This window comes from Lepisma saccharinum, chromosome 8 (genome assembly GCF_977018435.1).
Source record: "Lepisma saccharinum chromosome 8, izLepSacc3.1, whole genome shotgun sequence".
Lineage (NCBI taxonomy): Eukaryota > Metazoa > Arthropoda > Insecta > Zygentoma > Lepismatidae > Lepisma > Lepisma saccharinum.
The window spans coordinates 32230151-32250855 of NC_139236.1; the positions used below are offsets into that span (position 1 = coordinate 32230151).

General features: G+C 37.9%; 1 protein-coding gene across 1 annotated transcript; it reads right to left on the bottom strand.

Moving 5' to 3' along the window:
• Positions 1 to 230: 230 nt before the first annotated feature.
• Positions 231 to 20516, bottom strand: Rab21 (RAS oncogene family member Rab21). The gene is made up of 4 exons (XM_083126425.1): positions 20211 to 20516; positions 16113 to 16280; positions 10718 to 10836; positions 231 to 1412 (listed from the first exon to the last, which is right to left on the bottom strand). Exons 1-4 carry the CDS (start codon positions 20367 to 20369, stop codon positions 1190 to 1192), a joined length of 669 nt encoding a protein of 222 aa, XP_082982551.1. The 5' UTR covers positions 20370 to 20516; the 3' UTR covers positions 231 to 1189.
• Positions 20517 to 20705: the final 189 nt, after the last annotated feature.

Here is a 20705-nt window from a genome sequence, read left to right on the forward strand (position 1 = left end):
CATTGTGCAGCAAATCTCAGATTTGTGTAAAATCAAATAATGAAGAAGTATTAATGTAAGGATAACAGCTTCAAACAAAACAATCCAGCCCTCGCAAACAAGAAAAGGTCATTAATCAGCTACTGTTTTGGTGTTTTCTAATATGTTGACATACACAGTGTTCACTTTTTATTAACATTCTCATTCATACTTTTAGAGCTTTTTAAGCATTTTATTACACACTTGGGAAATTATGAAATATAACAATGCATTTATTCTCTGTACACATATAAAACAGTACTTTCCTTTGTATTACCAACTTCCAAATACGACTAGACTTCATAGCAACTAAAGATATTTCATATGTACATTGTCAAGAGGTTAACAGTCTTGCAACAAAATGGTTGGCCTAGGATTATAAAGTCACATGCACATTATCCCCTGTCATTCATCTACTCCTGTGTGAATAAACAGTTTCTTATTGAAGCTATCAAAAATGTTGCTTGTAATCATTCCTTCGTTGATATATTCAGGCAAAAGTCGGACTTAAGTGTTTATAGCAAGTTGACTTTGGTGCTTCTCTTATATTTGTAGAAATTATGTATATCAACAGTGCAAGGGCCTTGCAGAGAACTAATATTCTTCACTCTTGACACAAGATTTAATCAAACATAAATTTAGTACTCTTTATACATTGTCTTAAGTTATCCATAACTGTATTTCTTATATACTGAGAACTGCAAAATTTACACATCATGAATTGCAAAGATGAAAAGAGGTAACCAAATGTTATCGCCTTTTAATCACTGAACCTTCATTAAAAAATATATATGTAATTGTAAATTTTAGAAAGTGTTTAGAAAAACATTAAATTTAAATTTTTTTCCACACTTCTCTTTCAGAAAAATGCATGTTTATGTGACAACACTAGCCAGATTAATACTATTTAAATACTTTAATGTACATTAATATAAACTCTTTCTGGATATTTATATAAATGTTTTCATTTGAATTTGCAGAGCAACAACAAGAATCATAATAAAAATGCAAATACATTTGTTACATAAAGCCGCAATCATGGACTGCTGTTTTTTTTTCTTTCATTTACTTAAATACACTTAAGTTTGTCTGTCCAGCCGATACCAACATTTTTACATGCACACACAGGAATGAGTCTCACGATGCCAGTAACGGCTCTTATCACATTGCATTACGATCCACAACAACTCGATTTTGTTTGAGTTGGCTCGTCATCAACAACGACCACATTACGCCGCTGACTGGCAGACCGTCCTAGAGCATTGGCTTTCTGCTGATCATTCTCTTGCGCCCTTTCCATCATCCTCTGGCTGAGGTCAACAAACATTTCCTCAATCCCCTTGTTAAGCTTAGCTGATGTATGGAAATGCTTTGCACCAACCGATGATGCGTAACTGCAAAAAAGATTTTAAGCAAGTTTGTAACAAAAATAAAACAAAGGTCTTTTTTTTCTAACATTCACTTAAAATGATAGCCCTTGTCTGGTCTTACAGCAGGCAGCCTACATGCTGGCAAGGGAAGTGGGGAGCGGGAAAGCTACCAATCCAGCACGATGAGAAACAGTGCAGCTTGCAGAATGAGGTGCACGCAGCACCACCTTCTGTGATGTCGTAACTGTCGGTGCCACAGCTGTTGTCTGGTTGGTCTGCGGCTGCCCGCCGTAACACTTAGACAAGAGCTACAGTATATTACCAATCTTATTTCCATATCACACATACATAAGAGGACACACTTTGAGGTGCAGTGATGAGCCAGTTCAATTGATCAGCAAGAATTTGGTGCTGCTGATGGAATGGCTAAGAGAAATAGCAGTATCTCAAAGTTCTACAGATAACTTTCTCATTCTACCTCACAGCCAGGCCCCATGGCAGAGTGGTTAGCAAATCGTGCTACGATGCCAGAGGTCCCAGGTTCAAATCCCAGCCTGGGCATGGATGTTTGTGAGTGTCCATTCATCACATCATCACTCATCCCCATCTTCTCAAATTAGCCAAAAGTGGCACAAACGTGCAGTAAAATAAAACAAATCAATCAATTCTACCTCAGATTGTTGTGGGTAGTTAATGAATATATGTTTATATTTACAATAAATTGTTTAAACATCTTTAAATTCTTAATTAGACGAAGATGGAGGAATAACGTTGAGATGGACCCAAAGGAAATCAGTTATGGATGAAAAAGATTGGATTGATCTTGCCCAGGATAGGGACAGATTGAAGGCTTGTGTTGCTGCAGCCATAAACGTTTGGGTTAAAAACCTAGAGGATTAGTTAGTTAGGGTGTCTACAATGTTTATGGCAATTCATGTATGTACACATTTGTACAATAAGAGTACTACATTTTAACTAAACACCACACTTAGAAACCCACTAAACTAAATTAAAAAAGTAATAGCAAGAAGGAAAACTGAGCAGAAATTGACTGCTTGGTAGGGGCAACAGGGGAGAACTTTTGCATAATACTTGCCACGTAGACTAATGATAAACAAAGAATATTATTTTTTATTATAAAAAATCATAACAATTCTGGTACAAATAATATGTAATTGTATCAAAATTTAGAAATGTTTGTATTAATACAAGTATCAACCAAACAGAACCCAAAAATTGCCATAAGAAAGTGGTAATTTCCAATAGGCACTTACTGTAATAGAGTTCTATTCATTCATATTTGGGAATTGAGAGGTAATTCCCTGCACTGGAGGTAAATGAGACAACCCAGCTGCTGGAAGTTTGCTCAAAACACAATTATTTTCAATTTGAGAATAACAGGGTGGCCGGCCACTCTAGGATCATGATAAAATTCAAGTATACTCACTAGGTGGCAGGGCTGTGCTTAGCAACCCACTGTTCGGCTTGTTGGGGGAATTAGTTGGAAGTTACAAGAGTGGCGTGATGCACGTGGATTCCGAGCAGAGAGTTAACATTACGTTCTGTGTTAAGATAGAGAAAACCCCTAGTGAAACATGAAATATGATACAGCAAGCATATGGTGATGAAGCATTATGGAGAAGCCGTGTCTTCAAATGGCACAAAAGGTTTCAGGAGGGCAGAGATTCAGTGCAAGACAATTCCTTAGTCGGCTGAATGTCAACATCACGTACCGCTGCAAGGTTTGGTGCACCATGAAAATATGCCTGAAGGATAAACTGAAACTTTTATATTAATGTCCTGAAATGTTTGTGTCAAGCATCAAGCCGTCCTGATTTGTGGACATCTGGGCAGTGGTTCTTATTGCACGACAATGCAAGGCCCCATACTGCTTTATCAGTCCAGGAATATCTGGCCAATCATCATATCCCTACCACATCCCCCATATTCACCAGACTTGTCACCGTGTGATTTATGTTTTTGTTTCTCCGTGTGAAAATGCCACTGAAAGGGAAGCGTCATGAAGATTGCAAATGGCTGTGACAGATGTGCTGAGAAGCATCCCAGATCTCTGCTTGCTTCCATGACCTCCAGAAACAGTAGTAGCTGTGCATAGATAGCCGAGAGGACTATTTTGACTAAGCCTAGGACCATTGGTTGGTAAGTTGAATAAATTATTTTTTATGAGCTAAGTCCTGCAACTTTTCTGACAAAGGTTGTACATCAACAAACACAAGTCACAAATGTTATGGGATATACTAATTTACAAAAAAAAAAATGTTAATTGTATGAGAATTTCAAACTTAAATTTACCTAATCAACTTCAAGATATCATTATCTTGCAGTAATTTTCAGTCGGTTAGATAGATTGTTCTGCAAAGGACACAAACAAGGTAAACAGATTGAGAGAATTCTGTTTTATTTTCCACCCAACATTTCATTCTATTCCTTCCCCGATAAAAGCTAACTGTGAAGAACTTGCCTCAGGGCATTTATAAATTTGTATAAATTCAATGGAATAAAAAGTTGCAATATTTCATGTCCACGGAGAAAAATACATGCAGAATTCCCGGAGCCAATAATTCACGCATAATTCCTGGTAATCAAGGAATTCCTGGTGAGTAGCCACCCTGAATAACTTCTATGAACAGTACGAGGGCCTTGCATGGGCAATCCTCTATCAGCTCCTTTAGCCAACTTAGCCATGCACCTGGCTGAAAAAGAGAGACTCCAGAAGTGCAATACATGAGGTATGGAAGATACGCTGACGAGAGTAGTCATTTACAAAAATGCAGAAGAGCTCAACTTTCTACTGAAAAACTAAACAGCATCCATCCCACGTTTAACTTCACCGTAGAACAAGAGAAACATGGCAAGATCAACTTCCAGGACATCACAATTAGCCGCACACTCAACAAATTCATAACCGTTGTCTGTGGGCAACCAGTATATACATGCTCTTTCCAACCATCCACTCAAACAAGAAGCCAATTTGTGGCTGAACTTTTTTCAAAGAGCCTTCTCCTACTGATACAGAGAAGAAGGTTTACAGGAAGAGATAGTCGCCATTACTGAAATAGCTCTAAAACAAGGTTACACAGAATCCCAGCTTTCAACTTGGTGCAGCAAAGCAGAAATACAGGTTAGGCACACTACCCAGCCACAAACAACTTCCAACGGCAAGTATAAGTGGTTTGCTTTCCCCTACCATCCCACCAAATCCAACCGCATATCCAAAGCCCTTCTCCCCTAAGACATCATAGTAGATCACAAACTTAATGCCAAAATAGCTGACAAACTGAACAAACACAAACGGTACTTCCTCCCCCCCTTTTTTAACCCAGGTGTATATGACAAAGAGTGCGAATGCAAGTCACATTACATCGGCAGGTCCATCAGATCTATCAATGAAAGAATCCAACAATACCTAACTGATGCAAAAAAAGCCCAACCCACCACTGGTCTTGCTAAGCACATCAAATACAATAGCCATAAAATCCAAGCGGTACATGTCAAGCACATAGCGCACACACTCCATAAGTCACCAAAATCAAGGAAAGGCACACCATCATGCAGTTCTGGATTCCCCTACATCACAAATAGAACAATAGACTCCTTCATTACAAGGCAATAGCAATAACCACTTCGCTGACAGACCCTGAGTTGGTTTCAAAGCCTGTTCACGTTTGTTTAAATTGTCAAGAAAGCTTTGCGACCTTTGACTTTCAGCTACTTTAATGCATGATATGAGACTAGATTTACATATTCTAATTATGAAAAATGAACCTAATTATTGCATGTGATTTAACTTGCACTTCACTTCCCTTTCTTATGTCACTACTGAAAATAAATACATCTCGTCATCAGCTGAAATGAGATTGGAATGCACAGTGAAGAATACACACATGTAGCTTCAAACGTGGCAACACCCTAGTACAGTGAAAGAAGAATGACACAATATATGTTTGTACTGAACTCGTCTGAATAAGGCAGTAGTATTGGGTTACAGAAAGTTGAATCCTTCCCATTATCTACATATATATATACACACACAGGGTATCATTAAAATGGCACCCACATACTACACTGTCTCTAATATTTTTGTCACTGGTGCACCGTTTCAGTACTACAAATGTTTAGCAAAGTAACATTTTTTCCTGTCATGAAACAGCATATGCAAGGAACACCTATTCTGCAAAAAATGACAAACTAGCAACAACATAACCTGTTGATAAACATACATAGGGAGGAACATGTCAAGTAACACAACAGGAAGTTTTGAAACTGAGACAGAAGGAAACAAAGTGAAACTTTGCCTCAAGCATGTTCAAGGGCTAACCAGAAATAGATGGGGGAGAGTGGGGGGGGGGGGAGGTTGGATCCCCTCCGAGAAAATTTTTTTCTTTCTTTTGGTTAACATTGTTTCTTGACACCTAAAATTTATTATGTTGGATTTCGTCTCTCAACCTACATTTCACTTATTGCACATTAAACTTTCACTTTTATTCAGTTTTTTTCTTTTATTGTCAAATACTTACATTTTATACAGTGTAAAGTTACTTTTCTCGTGGGGATGGGTGTGTCTGAAGTCCCATTTATTTAAGATACTAATCAGCATACATCTCCTTTGGATACACCTCTTCTTAGAATACCAGAAGAGATTTCTGCTGATAAGTTAATGGTCACAACCATTCAGCTATGGAGAGGCCCAAGATATGTAATTTGCTATTTCATAATGTACACTGTGTCACAATTTTCCCCACTCCACAAATGCACTTGTAAAGGAGAAATCCAATTCATCATTCATATTTTCCATGACATATACCCTGTCCCAGCTAACTGTAGAGCATGGCCGTGCATATTGGCAGAGGAGGAGGAGGAAAATCGAGTGGTGAAAGTGCAGCGTTGACAATCGTACGGTCCTGACCGTACATGTGCAGTCCAGACCTTAGTCCGTACGTTAAATGCACGACTTGTCAATATTTGCTTTTGCAGTTTTATCCCTAACATTTCCCTAAGAAATTCTCAAACCAATCGTACGGACATAGAGACAAAAATACGGTCCGTTTGCCATGTGCATTCGGTATTATCCTTTTCAAAAGTTTGCAATGCTGCATAGCGAAGAAGGATATCGGTAAAACTCCCATCGCCCGTTTCTGTCACTGTTCATTGGTGGAGCCGTCTCGCATCACTACTTGCGCAGAGACTTGTTCTCGTTCGCCTGGTCTACAGTTAGCTGGTACGGATAATACAACCCCTCACTTCCCTGTGTGTACCTGTTTTGACACACACAAACATGGATACAAGTGAGGCAGCCCCCCCCCCCCCAAGAAAATTACGTTTACACTATAAAATGTACATATTTCACAATAAATTAGTTTCATTTGCAAATAAATTAAATGTAGGTTAACTGGCAAAATCCAAAATAACTGTAGGTGTGCAAGAAAGAAGGCTAGCCAAAAAAAAGAAAGCTACTGGCCCTTGGAGGCCCACCTCCTCCCTGGACATCCTTGAGGCAACATTTCATTGCATTCCCTTCTGCGTTAGTTTCCACCACTTCATTTTGGATACGATATTTGTCCCAAGACAAGTTGTTTAGGGTGCATTTTAATAATTGCCTGTATGTGTGTGTAATGTATGCAGGAGGGAAGGGTATGCATAGGCAATTACTTGTAATAATAATCTTTTGCTTCACCGGGATCAAACGTGATTGCCATGTAAGATCAATTGGGGGTGTATAGCCATAATTATGCCCTGCGCAATGACCTGTTCAAATGAGCAGATATGAACACACACTTTTGCAATGTATGGTAAAATGGTCACATGATAAAATTTAATTTGCCACATAAATTTACATATTTACCAAAATTGCACAATTTGGGCCAATGCCAATAAAGTATCAATATAAAATTTACCAATACTCATAACCAATATTCTACTGATCCGACATAAAATTGAAATTGCTCCTTGAAGAATCTAAATGGTTCATTTATTAGTTAATAAATGTGTGTTACCAGTTGACTGCAATACAAAAAAGAAGCTGCATATTTAGAGATTTACTTTTTAAAAAAGTAGGACATTTGTATGTTTATATTAGGGATGGGCCGATATGAAACTTTGGCCGATACCGATACAGTACCGATATAAAATTTACCAATACTGATAACCGATATTCTACCGATCCGATATAAAATTAGAAATGGTCCTTGAAGACCCTGAAATTTTCATTGATCTTCGTAATAAATACGTGTTTCGAGCTGATTGCAATGCAAAAGAAGTTGATTATTTAGACATTTACTTTTTTCAGAAAGTAGGGCATGGAGATTATCCATAAAAATTACAACAAAATGGCAGAATTTTGCACTAAATTATAAGATATTTATCGATATATCGGATCGGTAAAATAATCGGTAATTTTACCGATATGCCTATATTGGCCGATACCGATAGAGTACCGATTAATCGGTCCCATTCCTCCCTAGTTTATATCCATAAAAATTGTAAAAAAATATTGCACTAAATTATAAGCTATTTATAGATACAAGGCATATTTTTAAAGTAAGTTCCATTTTGCAATTAGGCCGCAGTAGTGCTGCATTCGTTGTTTTGCACATGCACACTGAGGATCTGCATCTATGGACTTGCCACAGACGGCAGTACGGAACCGTTCGCCCGAGTAGACAGTTATTCAGGTGTGGTTACAATGCCTCAGATGATTGAAAATCCTGCAGAGTGTGAACTACGCGATGTCATTATTGCAGAAGTGTATGGAGACAACACTATGAGCGATAGCATGGTAAGAAGATGGGTGAGGGCATTTAAAAATGGCCGTACAAACATGCACAGCGAGGGACGAAGTGGGCAACCGTCTGTCATTAACGAAGACCTGGTGCATCAAGTTGATGAAAAAGTGTGCAAAAACAGACGCTTTACAATTTCATCTTGACCTACAGTTTCCGGAAGTGTCACACAGTGTTCTGTATGAAATTGTGACAGTATGCTTAAATTACCGGAAGTTGTGCTCACTGTGGGTACCAAAAATGATGTCTGAGTTACACAAAATGGTTAGCCAGTGCTTTGACTTTCCTCGAGAGGTACAGTGCTGAAGGCGATCAGTTGTTGAGGCAAATTGTCAATGGTGACGAGACATGTGTGTCTCAAGTTACACCAGAATCAAAACAGTAGTCCATGGAATGGAGGCATTCAACATCACCCAAGAAAGTGAAGTTCAGCCTGACAAATCATGTGCACGGTGTTTTGGGATAGGTGGGGATGTTTTGCCTCGGGGTGACACAGTAAATGCTGCAACATATTGTGAGACCTTGAATAAACTGAGTCATGCACTCCAAAACAAAAAGCGCTGCTCAGTAAAGAGATTGTATTGCTTCACAACAATGCTTGTCCACATGCGGTGCATCGAACCCAAGATCACATCACGTCATTTGGTTGGGAACAAATTGATCATCCTCCCTATAGCCCTGACCTAGTGCCCAGTGACTATCACTTGTTCTTGCACTTAAAGAAGCACCTTGCCGGTCATCGCTTTAACGCAGATGACGACATGAAAATGGCCGTGCAGCAGTGGTTATCACATCAGGCAGCCGATTTCTATGAAGATGACATTCAAAAGCTGGTCATACGATACGATAAGTGCCTTAATGTAGGTGGCAATTATGTTGAAAAGTAGATCTAGGTCCAGGCTTTCATGTAAAAATAAAATTATTGCATCATGTGTCCTTGTGTTTATGTAATATCAAAACGGAACTTACTTTCTAAATATGCCTCGTATATCGATCAGTAAAATAATCGTTAATTTTACCGATACACAAATATGACTATATAGGCAGAAACCGATAGAGTACCAATTAACCTGTTTCATCCCTACTTCATAATAACTGATACCACACTAAGTCAACCTTTAATAAAGCCTTTCAATTTCGGTGATACTCAAATACACCCATCCCTTGATCATCTAAATCAGGGGTTTCCAACTGGCGGCCCGCGGGCCGCATGCGGCCCCCGTTGCCTTTTTCTGCAGCCCGCGAAGCCAGTTTGCAAAATACAATAATTTTATTTATTTTTATTAAAATACGTTCTTTTTTTACTGAAGGAACGGGTGCTCTGTGAAGAAAGACAATATCACAGGTAGAATTGATTTTGCAGTCAATAAAAAGGTAAAGTGCTCCCCTATGCATAGCACCATGCCATGAAGGCGTATAGGGTATGTGGGGGTAACGCCCCACACTTTCTTGATCCGGTCGTGAGTGGGGGTCATGTGATCAGCATCTCGCCCCTGACCGCCTTTACCCCCCAGGGTTTTCAATAATGATAATCAGAAGAATCTAAAGTGACATAACTTTCTCTTCACACCATGTATTCCATCCCTGCGCTCCAACTTGAATTGCGTGATTTGCAAGACTATGTTTTCCTTCAAACTAGGCAAGAAAAGGGGCCCGAGTTTTACAAATACCTTTCAAAAGAACGCTTTCCAAACCTTCGTAGTTTTGGGCAAAGAATGACATCGATGTTCGGCAGCACATACACATGTGAAAGGGTTTTTTCTTCAATGAAGTTCATCAAGAACTGCTACAGAAGCAGACTAGCAGATTCTTCACTGCTTCACCTTATGAGACTTTCAAATACAGAAATTCAAGTGGACATTCCAACTTTAATAAAAGAAGCAGATCGGCCTCAATTTTCACATTGAACACTTACTATGAAGGATTCTTATTTGTATGGTGTGTCTTTAATTTCATTCAATTCATCAATAAGTATTGGGTTTTTGTGAAATAAATTGTAATTGTACAATTTTGATTTGTAATTCCATTGTTTTATTGCCTCATTTTAGAAATTTAGGTCATGCGAAAGTACTACATTTTCAGTTCAGTACTTACAATTTTTGAAATTTTTAATCCCCCCCCCCCCCAAAAAAAAATGCGGCCCGCCTATCAACTGCTGGATATAATTTTGGCCCTCGGACCTTTTGAAGTTGGAAACCACTGATCTAAATAAAGCCATGGAATCTACCTCAATGCGTTAAGCATCAAAATAAACATGTTATTCTTTAGATATGACTCGTTTGAGCAAAACGGTTAAAAAAAAAATAACCAATACTACGGATAAAATCAACTGAAAATTGAAATAGCACAACAGAATTTCAATGTCTGAATCACTCTGGCTTCTGAATGTAAAGCACAAAAGGGTTCAGTCATGAAAAAAAATTGTTGACGTAACTTGCATTTAATCACCACCACCAGTTTACTACCATACATTTTTACTTATCGCAATAATACCCCAATATGAATTTTAAATATATTTAAGCTACTTACGCTTCAGCATCTTCTATTGACACGTTCCTTTCTTTTTCCTTATCTACTTTGTTCCCTGCAATTGTTAGGCATATATCACTTCCAAGCATCTTCTTCAACTCTTTCACCCAGTTCTTTACCTAAATGATAACAATTTTTCATTACTGGTTTATTTCACTCAGTGTTTTCTGCAGCTTACTTGTCATGCCATGCCAAATCAACACAGGAAAGTGCAATTTTCAACCTGATGTCCTTTGATTCAATGAAACTTAGCAAGTGCATAGGAGAAATATATATTTCCAGGGTGGTATTTGAAGGAGGATGAGGGGAAATCTCCCCTCTGGTTACTATTTTTTTTTTACTCCTAGGAGGAAAACTTATGTATAATTTATATAATATCCCAGTGCTTCAACAGTAGTTTCTGGAAATATCCCCCCAAAACACTGTAAATTTTTGGAATACCACATTGCTTAATTGTGGCTCTCAAGAGTCTTATACTTTCAGAGTTACAGCAAATGAAATCCCTAATACATAACTTTAATGCTAATTGCATCACCGAGTTGTGATACATTAAATGCTGCAGGGTAACAACCGCATTGTATTCATGAATGCTTTCAAATTCATTTTTACTATGCATATTTTAGTGCATATTCTATAAGTAATTTCAGTATATTTTACTACATTTTTAGCACATAGTAATAAATAAAAAGTGATATCCTGAAACCTTTGCAACAGACCACACTTCTTTTGTTACATCAGAATGATACTGTCAGTGCTAATCTTTCTCAGTGGAGTGATATTTCTTCACTACAGCATACACAAAAGGATCATATAATCATATCAGTGATGTATGCTCCATGTTACCACATTTACTGCTGGTAAACTAACTTTTTTCATATATTTTTATACATCTAGCTTCAATATATGGGTAATTGTTGATGATATTTTATGCAAACTATTAAAATACGCTTCTAAACCAGAATTTAGAAAATTACTTAAAGAACTTGAATACTGATTTATGTACGGCACTAATCATTCTCCATTGTACCCTTTTGACAACCGGGTTTCCTCGCAGATTGTATGCAGGAGGGCGAGGGAGTTGAAATAAGTGGCTATTTAAGAACACTAGGCCTCTGGGATCAGTTTCATTGCTGCAAAAAATAATTTGGCAGGAGATAACTGCTTGTTTCTTCCTGCTGTCTGTTCCATGCTTGGTAGAGGTATGACCAACCTTTACACTTGCATGTAGATGTGATGTCGATGGGTTTGTTACCTTGGATCTCAGAATAATCTTCAAATAAAACTCAATGAACAAGCTAAACAGTTGCTCATAATAAACAACTCTACAAACAATTGAATGTTGACTCTGATATTATGCACACTTAACAGAAATAACAATACATTAGTTTGTGCGATTGAAGATTTCAGAACAATATTCAAGTTTAATACTAATCGTCCTGCATGTGGTTAAAGAAAAAAATGAAAAGAAGCCATTGCTGTATACTTGGTATCGTGGTACTTCAAGCATCTTACTGGCCTCAAGCATCGTGCATAATACATGGACCATAAGTGAAGTTACATATTTACTTTCCATGTTAAAGTTGGGAGTGTAAATATTATATTTTAGTACATTTATTTTTGCATGTAATGTTGCATAACATGATGGTGAATTACGACTCATTTACTGCAACACATTGGGAGTGTCAGATATAATTGAACTACACACTGATAGATATTTACCGATTGTTGTAAAATCATCTGTTCATATTATCAATAGTCTAAAGAGAAAATCATTTGTTCATTTCATGTACTTAATGTAATACGAAGACTGTGATAAAAGCATATGTACAATATTTTATGTCAGAAAGTACAGTTGTATATTGGTAAGCTTTTGTATATTCATGTACTATTTAGTCTGAAATTCAGCAAGTATCCTTGAATGAAAATCATGAGTACTTATCAACATGTACACAAGAAAACAATAATATCTCGAGGACAAGAACTAGTTTTGATAAACTATACGTTTATGTAATTAACGTTAATGCAAAATGTTGCTCTGTTTTGGCTTATATTTAGCAGGTTTCTGTGTTAGGAAACCAAAGAAAGTATTGGGTGTTTGTGTACTGAAATACAAATCATTCCAAATATGAGAATTTTTATGTAAACAAATCATACTTTTTAGCTACATGTATTTGCGTACAGTTTGATTATAAGCTAAGTAAAATCTAGTGAAGCCTTGATCTCAAATCGAAGAAAGCATTTACGTATTGGTACACTTGAATGCAAAATAAATTTGGAAACCAGTTTTTAGTAAAGAAGCTAGCCTATACATTAATGTACCTGGTTTCTTGCATAATGTGACTTCACGGAGAATCAATTTCAGACAATCGCATGTGATTTTCAGGTTAATGTACACTTGGTAACAATAATATTCATACTATTTGTATGATCAATTGTTTATTTTGCTTGTTTGAACTTGAAAACAATGCAAGTGGTCATTGCTGTCGTAAATTGTTCGACGAGGATTGTTTACAATAAGCATAGTCTTTAATGTACACTCTCATTCAAATTTAAATCCAATTCATATAACTCTCTCATAGTGTAGCATAAAATATACATGTGTGTGTACTAATTGTGAAATTATCTTTCAGTTTGTGGAATTTCAATGCACACATAGGGTGTGAGTACTTGTCAGTAAAATTCAAGGGACCTTCACAAATATCTAGGAATGGTCACATTAGTAATGACATGTACAAACACCATATAAGGCAGGGTGCGAAATTTCCGGTCGCCAGGTTGCCATTGGCGACCAAAGGTTTGCGGCTGGCAACTAAAATTTGTTGTTTCAAATGTGTGTCAAACATGCCCGAACATCTCAATCCAACGTTCATACATGGTTTTGGAAAGCGAGCCAATTGAAAACCCCGTGTCCACTCAAGGCTGACACCATCTAATCGGCACAACAGTTCTGCAACTGTTGGGATGCTACCACTTTGGATGCACATGCAACCCAACCCAACCCATTTTCCCTGCTTTGCTTTTCCTCCACTCTGTTGTTTCCAAATGACGACACTGCAGAAAGTATGTGTGCATCATGCACCATGCGGACTTGAGGTGGGGAGGGGAGGGGTAGAGTGGAGCAGACCATGGCCCAACCGAGGCTCATTGCTTGTGCACGGAAAAACCCTGTTTTCACAGTTGTGAACTGCTCTCACACGCACCAGTGTCCAGTTTTCGTTGACAAAAGAATGCAATAAATGCACTTGTGAACGTTGGTTGACGTGGTAGTAACGTTCGTTCTGTTTACCTAATTTTTTTGGTTCGGTGGTGGTTGCCTGTGAGTGAAGTGGTTCCAGAGAAATACATACAGCAGCCTTCTGATTGATGGATGTGTATGTTCGATATGTGGATGCAAATGATTGGTCACATCAAGGAGGACATTTTAGGAGTAATAGAGCTTCCAAACTCTACTTCTGCTGGTTACTTCACAGCCATAACTGATTATTTAGATAAAGCAATAGGTTCAAATAAATACAGAAACAAGTGTTACATTGTAGGCTTTTGGGTACTGCAGCAAATATGGTCAGGCACAAATCAGGATTGGCTGTGCAAATGAAAGCTATTTGTAATAAAATTATAAAATATTCACTGCCTTGCACACCGTTTGCAGTTAGCTGTGCTGGATGCGTGTGGTGAAGTTGAATATCTTAGAGCATTTATTCCGTGATTAGGAATATTTTTCAGTGTTATCATGGCTCTGCTAAAAGACTTCACCTCTTGAGAGAAACGGCAGAAGTTATAGAAGAAATTCTAAAACTGAGTGATGATATCCACACTATTAGGTGGTTAGCCAGCAAAAAGTGCTGTAAGAGATCTGCAATCATGGAAACCTGTTGTGACCCATCTTGAACAGGTGGCCCATGGAAAAGACGATGATGGCGCTAAAGCTAAGAGTTTGCTGAAACATTTGAAGCAATTTAAATTTGTTAAGCTTCTGTACTCCCTTTTGGATTTCTACAGGAAATTGAACCTTTTAAGCGAGGCACTACAAAATAAGAATCTTCTGATTGCATCTCTGAAAATAAGAATTGAACACTGGATGACCTAGAATCTAATGTTGGACCAAGCAAACAAGATTTCTTGGACCATGTATCCATTTCAGGGAAGATCGGGATGTGCAACTCACAAACATTCAAAATGGAGAGCAAGAGTTTCAGACTGTTAGAGGAAACTTAATTAACAATGCGAAGGTGTACATCACAGAAAGATTGCAATCTATATCAACAGATGATTGCATCTCTGCATGTTTTCGACTCCTTGGGTTGGCCTCCCAAAGAATGCATTCTTCAGGTTGGGATACAAGAAATAAAGAAACTCTACATGTACTTGAACCCGAGCCTTTATAATGAGAAAATGGATGTTCTGTTAGCAGAGTGGACAGAATACAAACTTTTGTTTCCTTCTCTGACTTGAATCAGACCCTGGAGAAGATGCACAGTGAGGAGTGTTCAGCAAGATTCCCCAATTTGATCCAGATTTTGACATTTTGTGACGTTCTACCAGTGAGCACAGCTTCATGTGAGAGAGGTTTCAGCTGTCACAACAGACTCACGACTACTTACAGGAACTCTCTGGAGATGAGACACTGGATGATTTGCTCCGAGTTTCCGTAAATGGACCCCCCTCCCTGTCAGTTTGACCCAGCAGCTGCGATTGATAAGTGGTACTTCAGTGAAGAACCACAGCGCTACACAAACATTAATTCCTAAGTTATGTTCTTTTTAATAATTGCTCATATTTATAAATATAAAACTGTGGCGACCAAAGACTTTAGTCCGGCGACTGACTTCAAACTTGAAATTTCATGCCCTGATATAAGGGCTGTATAGGTGGAATAGCATGACAGTTTTAAGGGAATATCTAGTGTTAGATCATTTCTCTTTCTGCTGGTAAATCATATGAGAGAAATGCTCCTTGCCAGTTATCAAAAAATAAAGGGATTGTAAATACAGGAGGATAGCCTATTCAAAAATATATCTTAACCATTAATAAGAACAAAACCAATTACATTGCAAATGATTTGTGTACATTATATGTATGGTGTTCCTAAAATCACATGACCATCAGGTTGTAAAGATATGAAAGTGGAAAACTTTGAAATCAGGCATAAAATTAAGTATGTTTCTTTTGCCTGGGTTACCAGATGGTTTCACATTCACTCAACTGCAGATAACCAAAAGCAAGTTCCAAAAAACATCAAAAATCAAAATACTATTCACATTACGTGCACATTATACATGCAAACAGCGGAATCTTTGTGGAAAAGATACCATACATAATTTGAGACCATAACAATGCAATTTTGTATTGCAAAATGCAAACTAATGAAATGCATTTTCTTCTTTTATGAACATACCTTTTGGAATGAATCTTCATCAGTAATATCATACACAAGGACAGCTCCATTTGAATCACGATAATAAATTGGACCAAGTGCATGAAAGCGTTCCTGCCCTGCAGTATCCCATATACAGAGGTTTACTCTTTTTCCAGCTATGTTTAGCTTCTTATTCAGGAAAGTTGCCTATGGACACAAACACAAATTATAGTAGAATTAACGTTTATAATGTAATTACTCAACTTTTTTCGTTTATTGAAAATGCTTAATTGTACCATTATAAGAATTTAACCTCATTGTTAAAATAAAGGGTGAAGGATAGAATGGGAAAATAGGTATACAAAGAAAACACAGGGTATATCCATGGTCTTCAGTTAAGGCACTATTCCATTATTGACCTGGAGTGACTAGCAAAACAATGTGTTAAAACTGTGACAATCAAACCCCAAAATTACATCCTACAAAAATTTGAAACTAATGGACTAGATAAAACTTGGCGGTAGTAGAATACATATTGTTTACGGAGGTAGGCATGCATAAATTGTTAGTCGCGATTATCATCCACTTTACGTTTAGAGACTGATGCTGGTAGAGAGAATAATTGCAGTTTTATTCAGCTTTTGATTCATACACCTTGGATTACACACAAATAAGCAAATAAGGCAATGACAATTTTGAATTTTACCATTGACTGTGATGAACAAGTGTCAATTCAATTCTCACATCTTGGATTGCACAAAAGTAAACAAATAACATGATGAACAATGTTGTTTCCTATTAACTGTGAAGAACAAGTGTTCGAACAACTTTTTAAGTATTAAAATACTTGGTTGTCAAAAACGTTTGTAATTAATCAAATAATGGCATGCACATTCCAACAAACATTTTCAAAAAAGATTTACACCCTACATCTATTTTTTTGTTGCAGCACTTGCTTTGATATTTTGTTTAAATTTGTTTATTATTCTACTTGAATTAATTTTGTAAATATTACAGGTACCGTCGACAGTCCGTAACCCCACGATAAGGTGATGATTTTTGTGTCATTTATGAAGATTATGTTCTATACGAACGATTTGTGTTGTTTTTAGAGGAGATATACAGGGTCATCCGTTTGGGATGTCAGAAAAGTATAACGCTGTAGCTTTTATGTTAATGTATATGTATCGATGCAATTTGCGGTAATGTACATGGCAAAGATGGGAGTTTGCAAGAATGACTTCCATGAGACAACGCAGCAATAGTTCATAGTGCGATCAGCAGATGGCATGTATAGAGGCGGTACGCGCGCGCTCAGTGTTCAGTGTTGATACAGAGTGGAGTGAAGATGGTCGTTACACCACAACAACACGCTCAGTGTGTCGTGTGGTATGCCAAATTTTCGAGTGTACTAGAGACCCAGCGAGCTTTCAAACGACAGTATAACGTTAGGCATGCCCCATCACATCGAGACATTGTGAAATGGTACCACATGTTTTTAGAAAATGGATTGCAGTTGCCGCACACAGGTGGAAGGCGGCGTGATCACAACAAGGAGGAGGCCATTCGACAAACTATGATGCGGAGTCCACGTAAGTCACTCAGTCGCTTATCAGCAGAGCAGAATACACCATACACAACATGTCACAGGATTGTGAGGCGTTATCTGAAGATGCACCCCTACCGTATGCAAGCATTGACACAGCGGAATTACGACGATCGACTCAAGTTTGTTACGATGATGTGTGAGCGGCAGGAAGGTGATGATCAATGGTTAAAACGTTGGATGTTCACGGACGAAGCCACATTCCATGTGAGTGGGCGAGTAACCACGCATAACTGCATTATCTGGGGAACAGAAAATCCACATGTCTCATACGAACTGGAAAGAGCCAGCCCGAAAGTGAATGTGTGGTGTGGAGGGACTTATGAGAAAGTCTATGCACCATTCTTTTTTGCGGAGGAGACTGTTCGCGCCGTGAATTATCTTGACATGTTCGAGCAGTATGTGCTCCCTCAATTACAGCAAGACGGGATACTGGACACCATTATCTATCAACAGGACGGTGCTCCACCGCATTGGGCTCTCACAGTGAGGGAACGATCGAACCTGATATTCAATGATCGCTGGTGCGGCCGTGGTGGACCTGTCCCATGGCCTCCCAATAGCCCTGACCTAACCCCTCCAGATTTTTTTGTATGGGGCTACGTCAAGTCAATCGTGTATGCACAAAGACCACAGAATCTTGCTGACCTACGGAGGATGATTACAGCTGCCTTTCAGCAAATCACTCCAGAAATGCTGCGTGCCACTTGGCACGCTATGGATTCCCGGTATGATTTGTGCCGCATGCGCGATGGTGGACATGTTGAGTGCTAATGTGCTGTGACATAAACTCCCGACTCTCCTACACATGTCTGTACCGTTTACAACCAATAAATGTTCATAGTTTCTAGTTAATAGCGTTTTACTTTTCTGACATCCCAAACGGATGACCCTGTATTATAGTGGAGTAATGAGTTGTTTTTTTATGGGACTATTTATGATGTAATTTTCATCGTTGCCATCTGCATGTGATATGAAGGAACATGTTGTTATGTTATTTGTGTTTTGTAACTTGGAGCCATGTTGAAAATATCTGAGATTGAAGATTGGCAATCTTGGTGTTATGTCAGGCAGCGCGAGATTTACTGCAGACGATGTTTCGGTTCATGTCACATGGTACTGGGATTTTGTTTGCAAGGAGGGCATGCATTTTTAGTGTGGTTGTTAAGTGCTATTCATTGAAAATTCATATTGGGGAGTGTATAGATGTTTTCAGTATTGTGGCATTCTTTGCCGGGAGCCAGAGGTGTGTGACCGGAAAAAATAAATGTGTTAAATGAAGTGGACGTTATCGCAGGAATGTGTGGATGAAGTTAAAAATACGTCAGCGAGCATAAAATAAAATCGACGTAATTCTCGAGGGGATACAGTGTCGACAGTGCCGTTAAAATTTGGCCCTGATGTCATGCATGGGTAGTTCCACGGTAACGGTTCCGATTGTTTTATGATTTCTCCTAGCACACAGACTAATTATCGTAGAATTTTGGAAATCATTGTCACACAAAATTTGAACCTTCCTTAAAGTAATTACCACTGTTTGGACTCGAAAAAGTTATTTATGTTGAAAAAAACAACTTTATAATTAGTACTTTACACACTTCTCATGGACAAGATATTCTCCATCGAGAAGTGACAGTAAATATCGTAGAAGCGTGGGAATGAATGTAGAAGTAAATCGGAACCTTAGTAGAATGCATTTAGGGACTTTATTTTAATGCTAAGGGAACCAATCCTAACCTAACCACGTAAGCATATATTGAACAAAACCTTAAGTAATCGCTAAAACTCCACAGTATGTGTTAACAGATATACATCGAAATCGAACAATGTAAAAATTGGGTAACGATTAGATATAGCGGCAAAAAATTTTCTTGAAATTTACAGGAGAAAAGACGAGAAAGTACTTACAGAATTTAGTTCTTGTGGACTTTCTGAAGCTGGGAAAAGTGTTTTTTCGAATTATGCAAGTTATTTGGCCTGTAAATAAGGTATTTTTCGACATTCATGTATCTCCGTTGCACTATAGCTCGTGCCACCATTACCGTCGACCACGTTAAAAATAACGCTCTTTTTCACTGAAAAAAAAGTAATCCCTAGTTGAAAAATGTTCCGCTATGCATGAGGTAAGTAGAAATGAATTTTATTTCAAAATAAACGAGTTAAATGTGTTTCTGCTATATCTAACTAGTACCAAAAATTGCGTTCGTAGCATGATTAAATCGCAATAAAACAAAAGGAACTTAGGCCGTTTCCTGTGCTTACGCGGGTCATACTTTGCGATCAAATATCTCAGTTATTTGTGATTTCCTTACGCTGGAACCACTTTTATATTACGTAAAACGTTGAAATCTGTCGATTAAAAAAAAAAATCGACGTAATTCTCGAGGGGGTACAGTGGGTCGACGGCCCAAAATTACACTGGAACTGCTGGTTGAACATTTGAAGAACAAAATATTCACCATGTCACGTACGTCAGTTTTTGGATACATTTAAAAATGAAGGTAGATAATATATTCTACGAACACACGCACCTGGAGTGTCGTGATGTGTTTGTCATTAAATTTATCTTCAACATATCTCAAAACAACAGAAGTTTTGCCAACGCAACCTTCTCCAAGCAATACAACTTTGAAGTTGAAACTTCGTGAACTAGGAGCAGTTGTAGACGCAGCTATAGTTGTCGTTGCCATTATTAAGACGTATAAAGGATGAGAAGTTCGGAGCTACTCTACGATTCCATATAAAACTGTTCGGAGAACGTATTATAGCACACACATACACACAAACTTTTACATCTTTAGGATTATAATCCGATCATTTCAGCTGCTCATCCTGCCATACCAGGAAGAGGCTCATGATCTACTATACTGGTTGTTATTGGATTAAATTTCAAAATACATAATGTCATTGAAGACATGAACATCATAAAATTATTTACATTAATTTATTATATTTATATATACATATCTTCTTCTCTTACTTATGCGTTTTGTTTTAATATTCTTGCGAAGTTGATTTGACACTCT